At 36.1% G+C, this 19,416-nt stretch overlaps 2 protein-coding genes across 4 annotated transcripts; both read left to right on the forward strand.

Annotated features, from left to right (window-relative positions):
• The first annotated feature begins 1,273 nt into the window (after positions 1-1,273).
• Positions 1,274-3,041, forward strand: LOC134795592 (MAPK regulated corepressor interacting protein 2). The gene is made up of 5 exons (XM_063767490.1): positions 1,274-1,414; positions 1,513-1,597; positions 1,816-1,925; positions 2,563-2,619; positions 2,899-3,041. Exons 1-5 carry the CDS (start codon positions 1,363-1,365, stop codon positions 3,039-3,041), a joined length of 447 nt encoding a protein of 148 aa, XP_063623560.1. The 5' UTR covers positions 1,274-1,362.
• Positions 2,962-19,077, forward strand: LOC134795591 (uncharacterized). 3 transcript variants are annotated; one of them, XM_063767489.1, is made up of 6 exons: positions 2,962-3,075; positions 11,900-12,116; positions 12,705-12,774; positions 14,348-14,549; positions 15,351-15,506; positions 18,609-19,076. In XM_063767489.1, the coding sequence occupies exons 2-6, from the start codon at positions 11,927-11,929 to the stop codon at positions 18,696-18,698; spliced, it is 708 nt and encodes a 235-aa protein (XP_063623559.1). In that variant the 5' UTR covers positions 2,962-3,075; positions 11,900-11,926; the 3' UTR covers positions 18,699-19,076. The 3 variants fall into 3 exon arrangements, with proteins under 3 accessions (XP_063623559.1, XP_063623556.1, XP_063623558.1); XM_063767486.1 differs by lacking the exon at positions 2,962-3,075 and adding an exon at positions 11,260-11,375 and having other exon boundaries at positions 18,609-19,077; XM_063767488.1 differs by lacking the exon at positions 2,962-3,075 and adding an exon at positions 11,260-11,375 and having other exon boundaries at positions 15,354-15,506; positions 18,609-19,077.
• The last annotated feature ends 339 nt before the right edge of the window (positions 19,078-19,416 follow it).

Below are 19,416 nucleotides of genomic sequence, written 5' to 3' on the forward strand. Positions count from 1 at the left end.
TATTTTTGATCTCACATAGACAATTTACGCACACACTTGCATTTCATTTTTGGTCACACTTTTGAAGATTGACAGTTGTTCTTTGTCATCTAATTCTATGGATAAAATATAGTGTCAAGCCGTTCCCGTCAGTAGGAAAATGCGGCAAATTTAAAAAATGTAGGCGCATAAGGTTATCGTCCGATAGAAAATATGAATTTCATGCCTTTTTCTACTGACAAAGTTGTTTGACCGGCTATAAATAAATTAGATATCAAATGTAAAACAAAATTTATAGGTTTTAGTACATGTTTATCATATGATTGATTTACACAAAATTAGAACATCATTGCATAGTTTTCTTTTTTCAAACACAACCAACTTGTCAATAGAATAAGGCGCGAATTTCTTATTTTCAATGGTAGATCAACTAGTCGCACCTAATTTTTTTTAAATTTGCCGCCTTTTTCCGACTTCCTATTGAAAATTTGAATTTCGCACCTTTTTCTACTGACAAGTTGGGTGGGTTTCAGTCAAGGCCCCAACGTTTTCTGTTCACTTTGACGGCGCAGCAACTAGTATCACTTGTCTCTCCTCGCTCTTTTAAAAATGCCATTTGTCAACAAAGGACAACCATACTGTTGACAAGATGAACTTGAAATCAAAGTGTTGCCTTTTTTGGTGCATCCAGGCTGTGTATGTGTGCGTAAAGACGTGTATGTTTGCTCTTTTAGGGATGTGAAAAGACGATTTTAATCATGTTATATATCGATAAACGCTACACAGCGGAACGAAATAGCTATTAATTGAAGCTTCAATATCTTCGTTAAACATAAACATAATTGAAATGCTAATGAATAATAAATATAAATATATTAGAATATAATAAAATAATTCAATTATTGCGGAACACATATTTTAGTAGGTATTTATGTATTTTAATTAAATATCTGAACTTTCCCTTGGTTCCCTGCTGGGGCGTGACGATAAAATTGTGATCTGATAACCACAATAAAGAATAAAAGCGTTTTTGTTCATTTTAGGTATCGTTAAACCTTTGAAGTAAAATTAAAATTGCAAGAAATGTCAATAGTTTATCGATATGACTTTATCGACATGGCTACAGCAAGGTGGTGTTACATTGTTAATCGTACACTAAACAAAAGTGGTAACAGTGACAGCTCGCTGAGACGGAATCTCTATATATTATAAATCTATGGTTTCAGTATAGTAGTTTTGCCTGCCAGTTCATCAGTAAAAACTACTAAAGCTTCAGGTTACTTGTTAAATGGCAACATTTAGGTTTCAGGGGTCTCATAACTCGTGCGTGACTTTCCACCACAATTTTTTTTTGTTTTGTTTAACTTGAACTAAAATTTTAAAATGTATACTGTCTCAAAAGGACCCAGCAAAATTGTAGCTAAAACAAGAAGAGGTAATAATTATCCTATACCATATCCCCGTATTCCCTTTGCGGCATTGCGGTATTCTCGTGACATACGGCGATATCATTTTGAATATTTTGATTTGCAGGTCTATCACAGAACTTGGAAAGACTAGATAGCCGCAAAGACAATAATAGGAAGTCTTCAGAATCTGATAATGGAGAGATTATGAGGTGCGTGAAAGTGTTTTTTTGACAGTGTATTTTAATGTTACCAAATATTTCATCAGTGTTTTTACATAACCTAATTGGAATCGCCGTGTTTATTTCCGTTTTTATAAGGAAACCTGTGTTATAATCACTGAAAACTTGTGGGAAACTCTCTTATAGCATTCTAATAAGACGATTTGGTCTTATAATTGTTTCACAATGTTTGTTTGCATTGATTTCAGTATGCCCAAACCAGTATTTCATTCCAATGGTAAAAAGACGATACACCAAAGAATACAACACCACGTGATAACTCCGCAGCACGAGGAGCTCATCAGATTTATTAGTGAAAGTAAGTTTTATTGAAAGTTGGTAGACAAATAGAAGTAGACTATAAATGAATATCTTGGGCAATATTTTTGAAAAGGAAGCTCATGGCTCATGGTGATTTCGAAATTACCTAATATCCTCTTTGCAATTTTATTAGTTTCTCAATGCTGATAATGAAATCATGCATAACAATTATGGATTATTCATTCAGCATTGAGACGGACGAAATTAATATTCTTATGATAATGAATTACACACTTTTATTTAGCTTCACTCCATATATTTGTATATGCGATTCAAATCTTGTAACTTAAATTTGAACCACATAGCATTCAAATAGTAGAAATTAGGCCTCCTACTGTAACCATCCATGCATGCATCAAACTGTAAAAACAGAAATGATTTTAACATTTCTGACCACATTTGAAGCTTACTACCTATTTTTAATAGGCTAATTGAGTCAGTTCACCATCTAATTTCGCTACTTAGTTTGGTAATTATTTTACAATTAACAATAAATACACAAGATCATTCCCGCACCCGTATTCCCAAAATATGTGTGCTGATGACAATTGTTAAATCAAGTTCATTTAATTCTACCAAGATTCTCCTCCATTCATATATTTTCTTTTTTTTTTAACATATCTTGTCCATTTCAGCTTGGACACAGTCAGCATATGGAGATAGTGAGCCATCAACACCTACAACCTCAATTGGTAATTAATTTTTATTGATATAATAGCAAAAAGAAGACAGTATAAATCGTTCGGCACTTCAATTTAGTATCAACTATAAGAAGAGTGTCACTACTAACACCAAATGTTTTAATTCAAATTTATGGAAAGTCATTAGAGTTTAGTTTAATTTGTTTAGTAAACTTTCCAGCTTATCCCTTCAACCCCATTTATAATTAATGTTAAAATAAGCTTGAAATTTAAAATAGAGTAACTCAAAAAAATTAAACCCACCTTAAATAAATATATCAACATTTTCAGCATCCGGCAGCTCATCTCCGGTGCCCCCCTCCAACCTGTACTACCAGGACGACCCCAGCCCCGTGCTGCAGGACTTCAAGCCCTTCGACCTGGAGACGTGGTGGGGCAAGCGGCTGTTCCAGAACATCACAAACTCCCTCTGAGCTGCGTGCGGATGGAACATCTTAGTATGTTAGCGTAAGTCACAATCATGTACAGTTTACTAAATTTTTCTACAATAATATTACAAGCTCATGCGGTGCTTGATGTATGTTGAGAAAGTCTATTTATAGATCTGCGGGCTCAGCACGGTTCCATTTTTATCGACTATCACTATGCGTGTCCCTTTCGCACTTACATACTTGTTAGAACGTGACAGGCATGGTGACAAGGGATAAAAACGCGACCGTGCTAAGCCGCCTGAAGTCATATCTTCTTGGCTAGGATGAAAACTTGTGACCATATCTAAACAAATGCTGCATCTCCTTTTCCCCAATATTTTTTTAGGATTTTTGTTCTAAATATTGGATATCATATTAAAGTTTGCCAAAACAATAATTTGGGTCTACTAAAGTGAATACATATAGATGTTCAATATATATTTTCACTACTATGGTGAAATATCTAAAGAGAATGATGTATTGTGACATAGACATGTTTAAAATAGACTTCCTCCATGTACATATTTCTGCATAGGGATATGTAGCATGTGCTACTTTGCTACAAGTAGCTTCATAAATACATTAAACTTGGTGTATGGCTGAGGCTTGTCTTAGTGTAAATAAAGTACAAATTTAACCACAAAATATCAAAAGGAAGATCGAATAATCATTATGACATTGTATGTATCATTAAATCATCACAAATATTAGTAAATCCGTAAGTTGTCATTGGAATTGTGCCATTTGGTTATGTGTGTATTTTCCCCAATATTTTTGTTTGCCAAGACTTCACAAGAAGCGGTAACATAAAGAATAAAAAGGAATTCTATCAATAGTGTGCTGTTTATTCAATACCAGTGTTAAATTTAGTAACCTATACTTGATTGTGGATCTCATTTCATTATCGTAAGTGAAAATTTCCACAAGCTCAAATCGTTTGCGACTAGCATTGTTTTACGAACCAATATTTTGTAAGATTGTTGTATTGTGTATTACGTTCTTAATGTCTATGCTAAGTCTGCAAGCCAAAAGCAATGTCATTCCGAGTCCACATATTGGGCCAACTTAGGCCAATCTGAGAGATGCACCTAATCATCCATGTTGGAATGAGGTTATAGGTTATAGGTTTTTGCGGGCTTGGTTTCCGCAAGTCGACGTCATATTATTGCGCCTAGTTTGCGTGGTGGGTTGGCGGCACATGCTGGAATGAGTTAGCAATATCACTTGCTCCCTCTAACGCATAAATGCGTCCCTTAGTAGACTCGGCATCAAGTATGGCACGGTCATACATTGTCATTGTCAGTCTTACCATAGACAGACTTTGTTGACTTGGAAAACTGTTATTGTTTTTACAAAAGGCTAGTTTTCACTAGCCAAATTAAAACTTAATAAAAAAATGGAAAAATAATATAATTTTATTTGTATAATATTAAATGAATCTGAAATTGGCATGAGATTTAACCAGGCTTGGAAACAGAGTGGGTGGGAAATTAGCGATTTTATGTTCAGTAAAACATTTATACTCTTTATGAAGAAATTTTTCTGTTTCTAACCCATTTGGAAACTAGTCTATTGCAAAATAAACAAAGACATATTTTATTTCCAAAATAGATGTTTTATGCCAAAGTTTTAATTGCAGTTTTAGCTGCTAGCCTCATTCTGTGGCGATTTAAATATAAAATATAAAGCAAAACTTAGTAAACTACATATACCTATACATTGTTTATTTACGAAAAGTGTTTAATCAAATTGTTTTTAAAAATAACAAAATCCAACTTACAAACATCTCATTCTTACAAATTAATTATACGCAAATTTTGGGGGGTACCAAAATCGATATTGGAAGGAAATCTAATGTGCATCATTTTCGCTCTTGAAATACTCAAGTGACATAGACGCAGATCAATAATTTTAGAATTTCGAAATAGCTCCTCATTATCGAATAAAAACAGTAAAATAATTTCAAATACAAGTTTTGTAGAGTAAAAATTGGTTATTTAGAGAGTTTTTGCTGTTGCCAATCAACTTGAAGTTGCATATGTGTCCATTATAATAATCAGTGATATATTTTTAAAAAGACAAATTTTCTTACATAATTATTAATAATGATATATTAAGTGCCTCCACACAGCAATAGATCGAATAGATTGATCTTGGTTCTGAGCGGATCAATATTTTCTTGTCAACTTGTCACCCTTTGTCATGGTTATGTATCCTGGGTCACTTTAATACAAATGTTTTTATGATTAAATTCACCAAAAGTTGTCTACTAAGCATGTTCGTAGGATGTTTTAATTTTCAGGGTTCCATACTGAAAAGGAATTTTATAAGCAAACTGTTACTGTTGTCCCCTGGCTAACGGCACAGAATAACAACAAGAAAAAGTTGATCCACTTTTTATTTACTCTTCAGATTTTTTTGTTAAGATTTGTCATTAGTAGGCATAATTTTTATTTATATATATATGTATTCTCCATGTCCTATAATTCCTATATAGATGTTTCTATTCTTTATTATCTCCTAGATACGTTAAAATTATTTTTGTTCAAAATAGATAATGGTTATGAGAAGGATTTTAATTTACATATAGTTATTGTTATAGATCAGTATTCATGTTATGGTGATCATGTTAGCTGTTATACAATACACCAAAGATTGAACATAATTCATATTGTTACTGTTGTCAAAGATGAGTTAGTGAATAAAGATTGCTTACCTCCGTACAAAGATGCGATCCTTCGGAACAAAAAACGTTTATTTGTAAAACATTATTACATTACACTATCTATGTTAAATAAAAAAACATAGATAGTGTAATAGTTGCTTGAATTAAATATCATGATTAGGTACATTAAAAAAGTACTCTTAGTTATTGAAGTTCGCTAATTAATGTTTGTGTATATCTAAAGATACCTTAGTTACAACGTCATTCAAATAACTTGGGCTATATGAATAAACCCTCGCTAAATTCACACCATTTATTTTGTTTCGGAGCTACGTAACTTAGATAGGTTAGTCTACAATGTTAACTCGTCTCTGCTGTTTGAACCTACATGGCGCCAGGGCAAGAAATATTTTTATTTTATGTTTCTTATACTTAAGTATGGATAAAAATGTCTTCCAGAATGTCAAAAGGTCTATACTGTGGCTGGCTTTCACATTGGGGCCTGTTTACACGGTGATTAGAGTTTATTGCGAGTTAGTACATTTACTTCTTGCTAGCTTGCTACTTGCGTTTAGTGACAAATATATGCACTTCCAATAAACACTAATCCAGGAGTTCCCAAACTGCGCCGCGGCACCCTGGGGCGCCGTAGACAGTAGAGAGGGGCGCCGTGAGGCAATCCTTCTCACCATGTTACCTACCTATTTCGAATAGCCTAGCTAGGTTAGAGTCCCGCCGCCGAAATTTTAAACTTGCAAGTGGCCGCGGACTAACAAAGATTGGGAACCCCTGCACTAATCAATGTGTAAACAGGCCCCAATGTGTAGGGCAGCCACACTTAGCCGTATTGGCCTTATTTGCTTTAGGATGTGTGCTGTGTCTTAAACATACAGTTTTACTAAGCTATTTTGTGATCAGAACACATACTTTTTATGGAGCATCGATTGCACAGTCGCCATCGGAGCGGCCAAAGTGATCACAAATATCTGAACACGCATCTATTGTCAAGGCGTTAGAGTGCGTGTTCAGATATTTTTGAGCACCTTGGCCGCTCCGATATATCTGATGGCGACTGTAATAGCGTAATGCAAGAGACATTCACACTCAGAGCCTTTTTTACAAGATTTTATTTAACTTTCAATGATTATCCAGGTTAAAATTTGCAACTTTTAAAAATATATTTTATTCGTGTTTTTATTCCTGTCAAATTTGAAAATTTATAAGTTATATTTTGACATGAAATTATGTGTATTGACTATATTTGAAGTTTTGCATGATTCCTAAGCCAATGAGTTAATCCTATAGTACTTGTTTGTTGTTTCTTATGAGAACAGGAAATTAATGTGATTTGTATACCTATATGTATTTAAAATATGTGATCTGATCGTTTTGATTTGCACGGCTGGCATCAAAGATACAGGTTGTCCAGACACAGATTTCCGTTTTCTAAATATTATTTCAAACAAACATCTTAACATTCTTAATCAAAACTATTTTCTATGAAAAGAAGATACATGCAGATTTCATATTTTGGATTTCTCCCTCGCACTTCGCGTTCGAAAATTATATGAATTTGAAATCGAAAATCTGCCGCTGGCCACCCTGTATTATGTTTACATTTTGCACCTTATGTCATTGTGATAAGGAGGTTATGAATGCTTTTGGTTTTATATGTGACGTTCCACGGAAAAAGGTACCTTATGGCGGCTGGCGCTTACGTCGCATAGCGCCGCAATAATATTGGATCAACGTTAATAATAGCGTAAACGCCAACCGCCATAAGGTACCTACCTTTACCCGTGGGACGTCACATATATTCAAGTAGACTATGTTCTGCTTAATGGTTAATTGATACTATTTTACAATACCTACATATATTGTTAACACAGGCAGGCCTTAAATAATTTTTATTGTTTATATATTTTATATCCTATTGGTTATGACAATCGAATGTGAATACTTGTTAAATATGCTAGAGTTAGACCAAGACAATACTGCAACGATTTTGACAGCACACGTAGTACAAGTGTTATTTTAAACGTCAAACTTCTATGAAATTTTGACGTATAAAATTTATATAGCTAGTGTTATTTAATAACACTTGCACTGCGTGTGCTATCAAAATCGTTGCAGACTTATCTTGGTCCACTCTAGGCGGCTCGCAATCATCCTCATTTGTAAATAAATCTGAATCATGTTTTATAAATTATATGTACAAAAATGTAAATATGCGAATCATATTCTGTAGTGTTATTATTGGGTTATGGAATTTTCAGAAAGAAATGTATGCTTTGTATCTAAGTAAACCAATAAAAAATGTAGTATTACCACTACGACAGACATAAAAAAATAAATACTATAAAAGATCCAGAGGGGCTACCGCAAAAACCGAAATTCACAAATTGCGGGGATTTTTCTCTTTTACTCTAATGAAGGCGTAATAAGACTGACAGAAAAATGCCCGCAATTTGCGAACTTCGATTTTCGCGGTTATAGCTCTGATACAATGTTGATTATCTTAAAATCGAGGCCCAAATGTGGAGAGCATTAACTGTCCATTACCTCTCGCGTCGTATGATGGTCCCTAAACAGTTCAATTTTATATGGAGTAACTAACACGTAAAATGTATGTAGACATTTTATGGAAGTTTAGCACATTAATTAATTTAGAAATGTTACATTTAAGTAATAAATAGTCAGTAAAAAATATACAATATTTTTTTTAACTAAGCCCAACCAAAAGAGATTGAAATAGAGAGAGAAAGAGAGAGAGAGAGAGGGACGGAATTGTCATAGGGACCATCATTCGACGCGAGAGGTTTAATCTACGTGCAGCTAAAAGCCACTAGCGTCTTGAGCATCGGTGTCTAGTCAGCGCTATGGAAAATGGCGTCGCTGCGCAGTTGCGCCAACGTAGCGTCGAGCAGCAGTCATAGAGTTGACTAGACGCCGACGCTCCTAAATACGGCAAGGATACAGTTTGAAAGACATCGCTGACTATTAATGATCAATAGATAAAGTGCCATAATGTAATATGAAGATATCAAATTCTAGTTAGATGAGATGACTGAAGTGTGGGTTATTCTATTCATTAATTGTATGGAGAGATACCTGACCCCCTTACATACTGACATACTTACATGCTGACTGTACTGTATGCGGTTATTTATGATTCAAGTTGCAGCTGTTGAAATGTATGACATTTATTTATATACTTTACTCAAATATGTTAATATTCTGTAGCTACATATGTATAGTAAGAATTTTCTCAAATGATTTTGACGCCTAAGACAAGAACCTTAATACTACCACGATACAGCCGCTTTTTAAACGACATTGTTACTTTGGCACGCGCTATACACAGGAGCTGACCGCTCGCACAAAATAAACAACGGCTTTTGTTTATCAGATTAGGGTCTTAGGTGTATAAAACATTATAGAAAATTCATACTATGTAAGTATACATATGTATACACGACGTATATATGACGGTAACAATTTTTAACATTCTTGTACCTATTCCTTTCCTCGCAGTAAACTTGTCTTATTGAAAAACCCTGCCCTGAATGAAAAACTTGGAATGTGACATTAAAAACTATGAGCAAATTTTGGAAAACTTAACCGTTACTTTACTTTCTGTAGATCTAAAGAAAATAACGTCTTAACTTCGTCAACTACAAGGTAAATGTCCTACTATTGGCCATGCTAATTTCAATAATAAGTAACTCTTTGGCTTGAATTAAATGTGTCCATTACTGGGGTAACATAAATGTACCTACAAAATAACGAAGTTAAGTCGAGCAAAGATTGAAAATTACCCTGTTGTGTTTGGTTTAGTAAATAGTTTCATCATTATTATAAGACAAGTTTTATGCGTTTTTCGGCCTAATACAAGTACTTTCGTAATATTGTGTTTCGTATAGAAATTGCTGTCCAAAGATTATTTGAGCCAATGATACAGTTATCGATATGGTAACACACTGTAGGTTGTAGCTGAATTTTTGTTTCTACGTGATATTTTTGAACCGTAGTTGCAGAAGATAGAATATTTTTAGACTGATTTAGTTATAAAAAGTTATGCTTTTTGTTGTAGTTGAATAAATTGTTTTAAATTGAGTTTTGTTTTCATTTGACGAAAATCTGGATAAATTACCTATATAAATATTATAAATAGTAGATATATTTTCTGCTTTTTAAACAAGGAACGGAAAGTGTAGAGCTGATCTGAGCGGTGAGAGAAAACTGTTTACATGGGTGCCATGCCGACGTGTCGGAAGCCGGTGTTGCTCGAAGGTGCCAAGTCCTTTGATGTTAATGTTATGGGGCGCAAAAATCCGATACTCATCGCATCGCTTTGATATCCAATGTTGGTCAAAACTAGCTCGCTACTTATTGGCCCTTCAATGCTCACCTGATGACCTAGGATGACTTGACCATAGCATTTGCCCGACACATTTGGTTCAATGTGCACAGAAGGTATATGCCCTTTTTGCTGTATCTGCTCTCGACCAAAATCTCCACCTTCAGAGCTCTTGACACCAACTTGACACATTTCGTGACAACTTGACACGTGCCCTTGTCACGTTTGTAAATAACCCAAAGAATTATATGACAAAGAACAACTGTCAATCTTCGAAAGTGTAACCAAAAATGAAATGCAAGTGTGTGCGTAAATTGTCTATGTGGGATCAAAAATAGTGATGTCATGTTACAACATATTAATAATCTGTCGATGTTTGATTGCTTTATCGACTACTTTTTCAAATGTGTTATTTTAAACGTTAAAATTCTACGACATTATGACGTATAAATAACACTTGCACTGCGTTTGCCATCAAAATCGTTGCAGACTTATCTTAATGTAACTCTTACTGTGTTGGAAAGTGAAGTTTAAGTTTACCGCTATACATGAACACCTTCAAAAAGGTATAACAATCGTTATTATTTGAAGTCGGTTATAAAAGCTAATATCTTAATGATGTCTTGTGAAGAAATAATTACATAGCTATTAATATACCGACAAGTTATCGATACTGTCATGTGAACATTTTGTCAAGCCCTAGCGTAAAGTAACAGATTATGTTTTTACACAAAATATTTTAAATTATAGACTAATATGATAAAATATTAGCACACAAAGGAAGAAAAACTTATAATGAACTGTATAAACCGGCTTCTTACACTTTTTACGCTGTTAATTTGACAAAATATCGTTATGAAAATTTCGCTCGGAATATCATAAATCCTCTGAAATGAGTATTTGCTTGGACTATTTGGCCCTGTGACACTGCAATCCGGCACACTACAAGACACCATCTTCACTGAATTACTTTATTTAATACTTTTCGTCCTAACCCGTGTATATTTTTCAATTTGAAAATTACCGTGATAAGCTCTTGGCCGTCCGCGGCCGTCGTCAAACTCAAAAGTGGTTACGTTTTGTCTTTGGTAGTCTGACTCTTTCGCACTCGTGGGATGTTCATATACGTGATGGCTTCCCTTTCGCACACTTCAGCTGTCTGTCAAGCGCAAGCGAATCCTAGGTCTATGAAATAACCTTATGAATTTGCTACGAAAAGTATACTTGGTTTCTAAAAATGCAAGACTATCAAATAAAGAATAATCTAATCACTGCAGATAGCATAAAAAACATGACAGTCAATAACTACCCTGTAAGTTTTAGAGTTTTAATGAGGGCTTGGTCTAGAACAGGGGCGTTCAAACTACAGCTTACAAGCCAAATACAAACCTAAGGAGGTCAATGTGGGGATTTAATTGATGAGAAGCCCGGCATAGGGCAAGACCTCTCGTATTTGTTTACGTACGTCGCTCAGAAACAGTCAGCCGGCCCAGCCAAGGTGAAAATCGCTTCGACAACGAAGCACTTTGTGTCTCTCAATCACTCTTCCATATTAGTGCGAAAGTTACAGTTGCGTTTTGATCGCTACGGAGCGTAAGCGATTCGCATGTTGGCTTCGCGGCCAGCTCCTTTAGCTTCACTCCTGCTCTACACACCTACTCTTCTAGGTATAGGAACCTAGGAAGGTACGCAAGAGTTAAAAGCGATTAAAGAGCTTGTAGACGGTCTTAACCACATCCAATCTTACAACGAAGCGAGAGAGCTAAATGCCTGGCTGTGTCTTAAAAAGTTTGGAGACCCCCTGGTCTAAATAAAATTAACTATTCACGTTTGCAGCAAGATGTATTCCGCCAAAAGAACTTCATGAACGGCCTTAAGAATGCTCGGAACCTCTTGAAAGACCTACAAGAAAGCCTGGAAGAGACGAGGAAATGCGAGAATGAACTGATGCGATGTAGGAGCACGCATGTCCACGAACACAAAAACCACATAATAAATGAGTGGTTGAGCGATCATGAACATGAAGAAACCCATAAGACATGGCAATCATCAGGTTCTAATTTAATTATAAGTTTTGATAGTCATTTTAGCTGTAGCCAATAAGCAAACAGGGTGTTCCGGGGAGACCGCGTCGATTTATCTGGATATATCGACGCGCATTCGGCAAAAGCCCATAAGAAAAAGCTTTATGTCCGCGCAATAAGAGTTAAGAAGCCGTCGATGCGTCGGCAGGCGCCGGCCGATCGGGCCGATGCGAGCCGAGCCGAACGACGACTTTTTGGCTCTTATTGCGCAGACGAAGCTTTTTCCTATCGGATTTTGCCGATTCCGCGTCGACATATGTGGGGGAACCCATAGTCGTATGTCTACTACCTACTATAACACCGTTTTAGTATTTTTGTTAAGGATCTTCTCTAAATTGAAATACCAATCTTCTATTAAGTAATTAATTATATTTTGCACGGTTAACAAACACATATTACAACATCTTATAAATGGACGCCACCAATCTATCAAATCAAACGTAGACAATAGACCTCTTCTTACTTTTTTTTTTTCAATGAGTACAGTAGTGTTGCCAACTCAACACAGTTTTCATAACAATTTTACTGTTTTACGATTTTCACGTCTTCCATTCAAGGTTCTGAAACGCAAGACCATGGAGCCATAGAATCTTGGTCGACCATGAGCATTGTCTGTCTACAATATCAGTAAGTCCACCATTTACCAGTAAGTAACATTGTGTAGAGTACCTACCAATCTCAGAAATATGTTATAAGTTTTTCAGAAATTTGTAGTGTTTCATTATAATGCTGGCGCCGTAGGGCTTGCAAATATTCGAAACTTTCAGGTATTCGAATATTCGACTTTTTCTGACGAGATATTCGAATATTCGAATAATTATTCGAATATTTTAAAAAAATAAGAAAAGGAACGAAAAATCGGTTTATTATCGTTTTATTCAAAAGCTTTTTCCACATATTGCTAAAATTAATGATATTTTGCAGAAATCCACTTATTGACTAGATTTTATCATCCTACTCTGAAATACCCACGTTTATAAAAGCAAGTAAGTACCTAAAACGCAAAAATTAGTCATTTTCAATATTTCTTGATAAAACTTTTTATTATAAATGCGTCGTTGCGTGAATTAATATAACTTTAACCATCCAAACACGTATGTAAGAGAGAAAACATTTTAGTAGGTAATCAACTAATCACTAATCATTTTCTGATTTAAATTAACTTCTTGTCGTTAAGAAGCCTGTAAAATGGCCTTTAATTCCATTGTATTTTGAATCTTTATTGACTTTATTAGTCTTGGCAAGTTTAGTTTTGATTCCTAATGGTCGGCTGTTATATAATAAGTTATATAATTGGTATTGGAATATTTAAGGGAAAAAGTTGGCTGACTACGGGGTGGATTATTCGTTAGCTAAAGGTGCATGGTTAGAACTAGTTCGGTAGGTTTGGTATGATCAAATTTGTGAATTGCGATAAAGGACAAGGTTTAGACTTCGAATATTCGCTTAAGGTACGATTTTACTCAATAAACAAAATGACCCTTTATCTTAAAACTTACGTAAAGTTACTTGTACCTAGAAAAAGCATTAGCCGCACCGTAATAAAACATACTTTTTGATTTCGTTTCCTTTGAAATTGAGTTAGGTTTAACTGTATTCACGAAGCCTATTGAGAGGAATACAGTAAAAACATTATTTCCTTCGCATTTGGGTACCTACGGTTCCTCATTCACTGTTAATACCCGGCAAAATACACAGAAACTGTAACTATAACGGATGAAAATAGATTTTACCTAGTAATAAAAAATATTCGAATATTCGAAACCTGAGCGGCCGAATATTCGAATATCAAAACAGGTCGAATATTCGACATATTCGAATATTCGAATTGCAAGCCCTAGCTGGCGGTAAGTACACACTCGTTGAGAGACCCCGAGACAGGCCGAGAACGACATGCTGCTCCTTTCTCGTCTCGCTCTTCCTTGTCTCATCTCCTTCTCCGATTGGATCGGAGCGGTGCCGAGACTCTCTGCGAGTGTGTGTGTGTGTGTGGCTACAGCCGACATTATAGGTAGGTACTAAACCTATCACTAGACTTATAGCGTACCAACTTAAGCTGTATTTTTTCCCGGGCCCCGACGTCAGCTAGTCATTCCCCAGGGCCAAGAACACGCAGTCATGAAACGTCAGCGCTATTTTCAACCTTATACTAGTTATACTATGCGCAATTAAGTCGACTTGTTAATAATATTCCCACCAGATACGAAGAACTAGCAAAGCGCTACAAATCCCTGCTCTGCCAATATTCGTCTTGCTGCGAGGCCGACAATGCTAAGAATACGGAGGTAGCACGACTACAGGCGCTTGCCAACTCCACTCATGCGCAACTCATGGACGCTCATACGATGCTTTTAGCTGTTGGGGAGAAATACATGTCGCTGAGGGAAAGGAAGCTTGCTATGGTGACGTACATTCTTAACTTTTGTTGTATAAAAGCTCGCTAGCTTCAGCAGATGCGAAGAATACAAGCGCTACAAATCCGACCGCCAACGCTAAGAACACTGAACGGAAGTAAGTAGCACATACGATGCTGTTAGAGCGAAGTAGATAGGTACATGTTACTGAGGCCGAGGAAGCTTGCCATGGTGACGTACGATGGAACGACTGAAGTGAAGTATGGAGGTTAGGTACAGTCAGCCAAGAAAGTGGTCTACCACTTTTCGACTCTATCAATCAGATGATAGAGTCGAAAAGTGGTAGACCACTTTCTTGGCTGACCGTACCTACTCTACCTAGAACTATCGAAATTACAAAAGTCGGGACCATCATAAATCATTGGACAATCATAAAGTTAGATGGAACTTAACATTTGAAAGGCGCGCACGCTAGCACTGGAGGGGCGCGACAGTATCTCGCCCGCGAGATAGACTACCCGTCTTTTTCTCTGTATTAATTAAAAAGGGACGGGTAGTCTATCTCGCAAGCGAGATACTGTCGCGCCAATCATGTGCTAGCCCGGCTGCAGAGAAGTAACTCCGGATCGTGTTTACAGCGAGGATTAGGATCAGGTAGACATGTAGTAGACCTCAGCACTTCTATTATGCGGATGAAGTCACGGGCAAAGGCAAGTATTGATTACAATCGAATGTTATGTCAGTCTTACACGCGGAGTAAGAACACATGCTAAATCGCCTCTACCTTGATAAGGGTTAACTTAAGTACTTAGATTCAGAAAACTGTTCAATAATTCCGATTGTTTTTAGCAGAAACACGCATACTCCATAAAAGTACACCAACTGAAGAGAACAGTGAAGGGGTTGATAGCAGCAGCGGACCGAGCGAGACGCGAACTCGACTCAAGTCTGAAGAAAGCGATGAAGACTGAACGGCATGGGGCAGCTGCCATGTTGCTTGTTGAGGTGACTCTAATCCAATCCCTAATTAGATACTAATTAGCCGGGTCCACACAGAGCGAGCATAGGCAATTTCCTTGCGCACAAAACGGCCAGTGTGTGTAGACTAGGGCTTCCAAATACCGGACTTCTTTCAATACCGGTATTAATACCGAAACTGTCTTCATCAATACCGGGATCCTGGGATCCCGGTATTGACTATGAATCGCTTAATTTTTTTGAGTTTTATTAAAAAAAGGCTCACTGTAACACCAGATATAGCTTCCTTAGCTTAGGATATTAAACAATAATCGCCATCTGCAATAATAGGGAATATTACGCCAAACGCTGCATAGAGGGCGTCACTAACTCAATCACATGGCTTACCGTGAAACACGACAGTCGAAAGTTCGGTTTCTACCTCTCAATCACTCTTGCTTATTCGATCGATAGAGAAACAGATAACGAAATTTCGATTTTCGCGTTTCGCGGTAAGCCACCTGTAAACAAACCGCCTTGAAGCATCAATGTCATTGTAAAACTTGTCAAAAAACTGGTTAAGGTGTAGTATGTAAAGTTACTCTATGGTTTACTAAACAAATTAGTGCTGCACTCTGGCGGCAGAACAGTGCAGCAATACTCCCTATTATAATTTCACCCTCCAGGTTGGCAATCATTTTATCCGCCTTGTTGACTTTACCACTTTCACTAGTCACATTTTTAGTTCAACCTAATAAACCAGCCGACTATATTCAAATTTGCCACCAAAAGTTCGTTTGCTATAATACAATTCCTTGCTCATTTCTTTCCACTCTTTGATATACAGTGAAACCTGGTTAAGTGAGACTTCAAGGGACGAGCAGATTTGTCTCACTTAAAGAGGTATTCCACTTACCCAGGCTCTCAGTTAGCCAGGTACAAACAAAATTTCCGTCTCATTTACAGAGGATCCCATTAATAGAGGTGATAATAGAGGATTTCAGTTATAGAGGTGGTTAATAAGGTATTTTGTAATTATCTTTAAAAATAAATAAGGTAAATTCTTGTCCCTAAAAATCAGTATTATGAAAGCAAAAGAATGAAAATAATCATAAGTAGGTATATGATTTGGCAACGTAAATAGGTACAGAAATTTACAAACTTATGACTAGGTAAAAATAAAAATTAAGGGTATTTTATGCTATTCGGCCATAGGTACCCGGCTAAATGTACCTAGCACGCTAAATATTTTTTAAGTCAGTATATAATTTATTTTGAATGATTGTATCTTCAAATGATAGTTATTTCAAATGATTTATTTCAAATGATACGGATTTCATTGCCTCTTAGAAAATTATTAAATGAAAATGTGTTTATTCGTGTTACTTATCAAGATTTCAGCTTTCGTTTCGATAGTTTCAACTACATAAAGTAACTAAATGAAACCTGAAGTCGTTTAGATACAATTAAGCAAATGCGGAATTTGTGGATAGACTAAGAGTTAGTAAGAATACGGAAATTGATCAATAAAGTCCAAGTTAGAGAGGTCATAGACTGACTTTATCTCAGATACAGAGGCCAAGTCCTATAAAATTCTAAAAAAACAATTAGGAAAATGTAATCTTATAAATATAGTCTCAGTAAAAGAGGTAAAATACACTCTCTGTCTCAATTATAGAGGTAAATCTGACTATAAAATCACAACAACTAATCCCAGTTATAGAGGTTCGTTTTATCTCACTAACAGAGGTAATTCAGTGCTAAAGTGTCGGGACCGCACCATGAGTCCCAGCTATAGAGGTTTCTCACTTATCCAGGTCCCACTTAACCAGGTTTCACTGTAATTTTAAGAACTAACTATATTAATAAACACCAAATATTTATGTATGCATATGCACCGATCTTGTTTCAATTAAATGATCTTCTTTAATTATTATGACGACCGGTCTGGCCTAGTGGATAGCGACCCTGCCTGCGAAGCCGATGGTCCTGGATTCGAATCCCGGTAAGAGCATTTATTTGTGTGATAACACAGATATTTGTTTCTGAGTCATGGTTGTAATCTATGTACATATGTATGTATTTATCTCTATAAGTATGTATATCGCCTAGCACCCATAGTACAAGCTTTGCTTAGTTTGGGGCTAGGTTGATCTGTGTAAGATGTCCCCTAATATTTATTATACTTTTAACGGGCAAGTAATATTCTTGATACAGCCGAATTTAATCATTTTAATGGAATTTAAACGGTATAATCGGCATATTTTCCTTGTTTTTTCAATACCGGGATCCCGGTATTGCATTAAAAAATACCGGTATTGAAAAATGCGTTTTCACAGACGGGATTCCGGTATTTCGGGATCCCGGGATCCCGGTATTGGAAGCCCTAGTGTAGACGTGCCTCGCGCACGCCGCCTCGGCCGAGGCACGTCAACACTGGCCGTTTTGTGCGCGAGTAAATTGCCTCGCTCGTATGCTCGCTCTGTGTGTACCCGGCTATTAAAAATTGTCTTAATTTTACATGACCCACTGCTGGGCACGATCCTGAGTTTCACACAAATTTTCACGAGAATCGGTTGAGAAATGCGACTTGTAGATGTAGAGGAGAATAGTTATTTGTTTTACAAGGGAGCAAAGTTGTTGTTTAACCGCTCGTGCTAATATTGATACCCGAGCAAGCGAAAGATTCCAAAATTGGTTCGAAAAATGGAATCTTGAGCCTTGGTTTCAAAGCACGAGGGTTAAACAAAATTTGCCCTACGAGTGAAACACAAATTTTTCCAACCCGATGCAAATATTAAATGTAAAATATCAAACAAAATCAAACCAAATCGAATCCAAATGAATGTTATTAAATATTTATCATCCAAAATCATCATTTAAAAGTCAATTCTACCAGCAAACATAAGAAAACAACTCAAAATTTGCATTTGATTACTTTGCCTCACATGTGAATAAAATGCAACTTTGCTATCAGTTTTTGAAGTGCAAAGTAAGCCTTTCCGAGCTGGTGTGGTGAAAAGCATTTTTCCCAAGCTGATACGGAGGCCTTCACTCTCGTTCGTTCAATAAACATGTCCCTTGACATAGAACTTAAATTCGACTTATTAACTGATTATTAACGTAGTTATACCAATTAACATATTTCAGATTCAAAAATGCAACAATCTAAGCTTAGAAAATCTTCGCTTAAAGGCTCAAGCTCAAGATCTAATACCACGAAAGGATACTTTTTATTAGAATTTTATTTAGTAGCCACCTATTATTTATAATACGAATATACCTAATTTTTAAGAATTAAACAAGGTTTGTTATCGTTGATTAAAATATATCTTTTTACAAATTTCACAAATAAAACTAGAAAGTTTTTAAATATATTATTGGATGTTTCATTGGACATAGAAAAATGTTTTGTCTGGTTCCAAAAAAAAGAATCAACTCTTCGTATGCCCTTTTGTCAAAATATGCCACTGAATTAATAACCTCGAATCTGTAAATTTCAGTCCTAATTGTCTGGGACAACTCGTACGAAAGATTAATTCCTAATTATGAAAATTTACGTTTACGTTAAATTTTTCAATTTAAAACCATCATTAATGCTACACTAAACTCGAGGTAGATCCACAACGGCCAGTTGACTGTCTCCACCCTGCAACAAAGTGCAGTATCACTACCAGCAATGCAGTTTACATTCGACACGCACGGCCCACTGACCTAAAAGCTAATGGTTTCTGGTTACTAGATAGTTTCGTAATATATTCGTTTCAGATCTAATGTGTACGTTTCTGGCCAATCGAAATCCCACCACTCCCTAACTTTTGACATGTACCTAATTAGTTAATACCAGAAAAAAACATACCTTGTACTGAGTAGCCACAAAGGCGTTAAACCCGCTCTCCCGCCTCTAACGCACCGTTCGGTGCATCATCTGTATCTCCTCCACCATGCCGTCCAGGAT

Source organism: Cydia splendana, chromosome 12, assembly GCF_910591565.1.
Source record: "Cydia splendana chromosome 12, ilCydSple1.2, whole genome shotgun sequence".
Classification (NCBI taxonomy): domain Eukaryota; kingdom Metazoa; phylum Arthropoda; class Insecta; order Lepidoptera; family Tortricidae; genus Cydia; species Cydia splendana.

What these genes read in the sequence shown, in the direction of transcription:
- LOC134795591 (XM_063767486.1), top strand. Translation starts at nt 11,301, where the DNA reads ATGCAAGACTATCAAATAAAGAATAATCTAATCACTGCAGATAGCATA. An exon ending in GGGAAAGGAAGCTTGCTATG is followed by an intron (nt 14,550 to 15,350) that starts GTGACGTACATT and finishes GATTGTTTTTAG; the next exon opens with CAGAAACACGCATACTCCAT. An exon ending in CTGCCATGTTGCTTGTTGAG is followed by an intron (nt 15,507 to 18,608) that starts GTGACTCTAATC and finishes AACATATTTCAG; the next exon opens with ATTCAAAAATGCAACAATCT.
- LOC134795592 (XM_063767490.1), top strand. Translation starts at nt 1,363, where the DNA reads ATGTATACTGTCTCAAAAGGACCCAGCAAAATTGTAGCTAAAACAAGA. An exon ending in TGTAGCTAAAACAAGAAGAG is followed by an intron (nt 1,415 to 1,512) that starts GTAATAATTATC and finishes TTTGATTTGCAG; the next exon opens with GTCTATCACAGAACTTGGAA. An exon ending in AACACCTACAACCTCAATTG is followed by an intron (nt 2,620 to 2,898) that starts GTAATTAATTTT and finishes CAACATTTTCAG; the next exon opens with CATCCGGCAGCTCATCTCCG.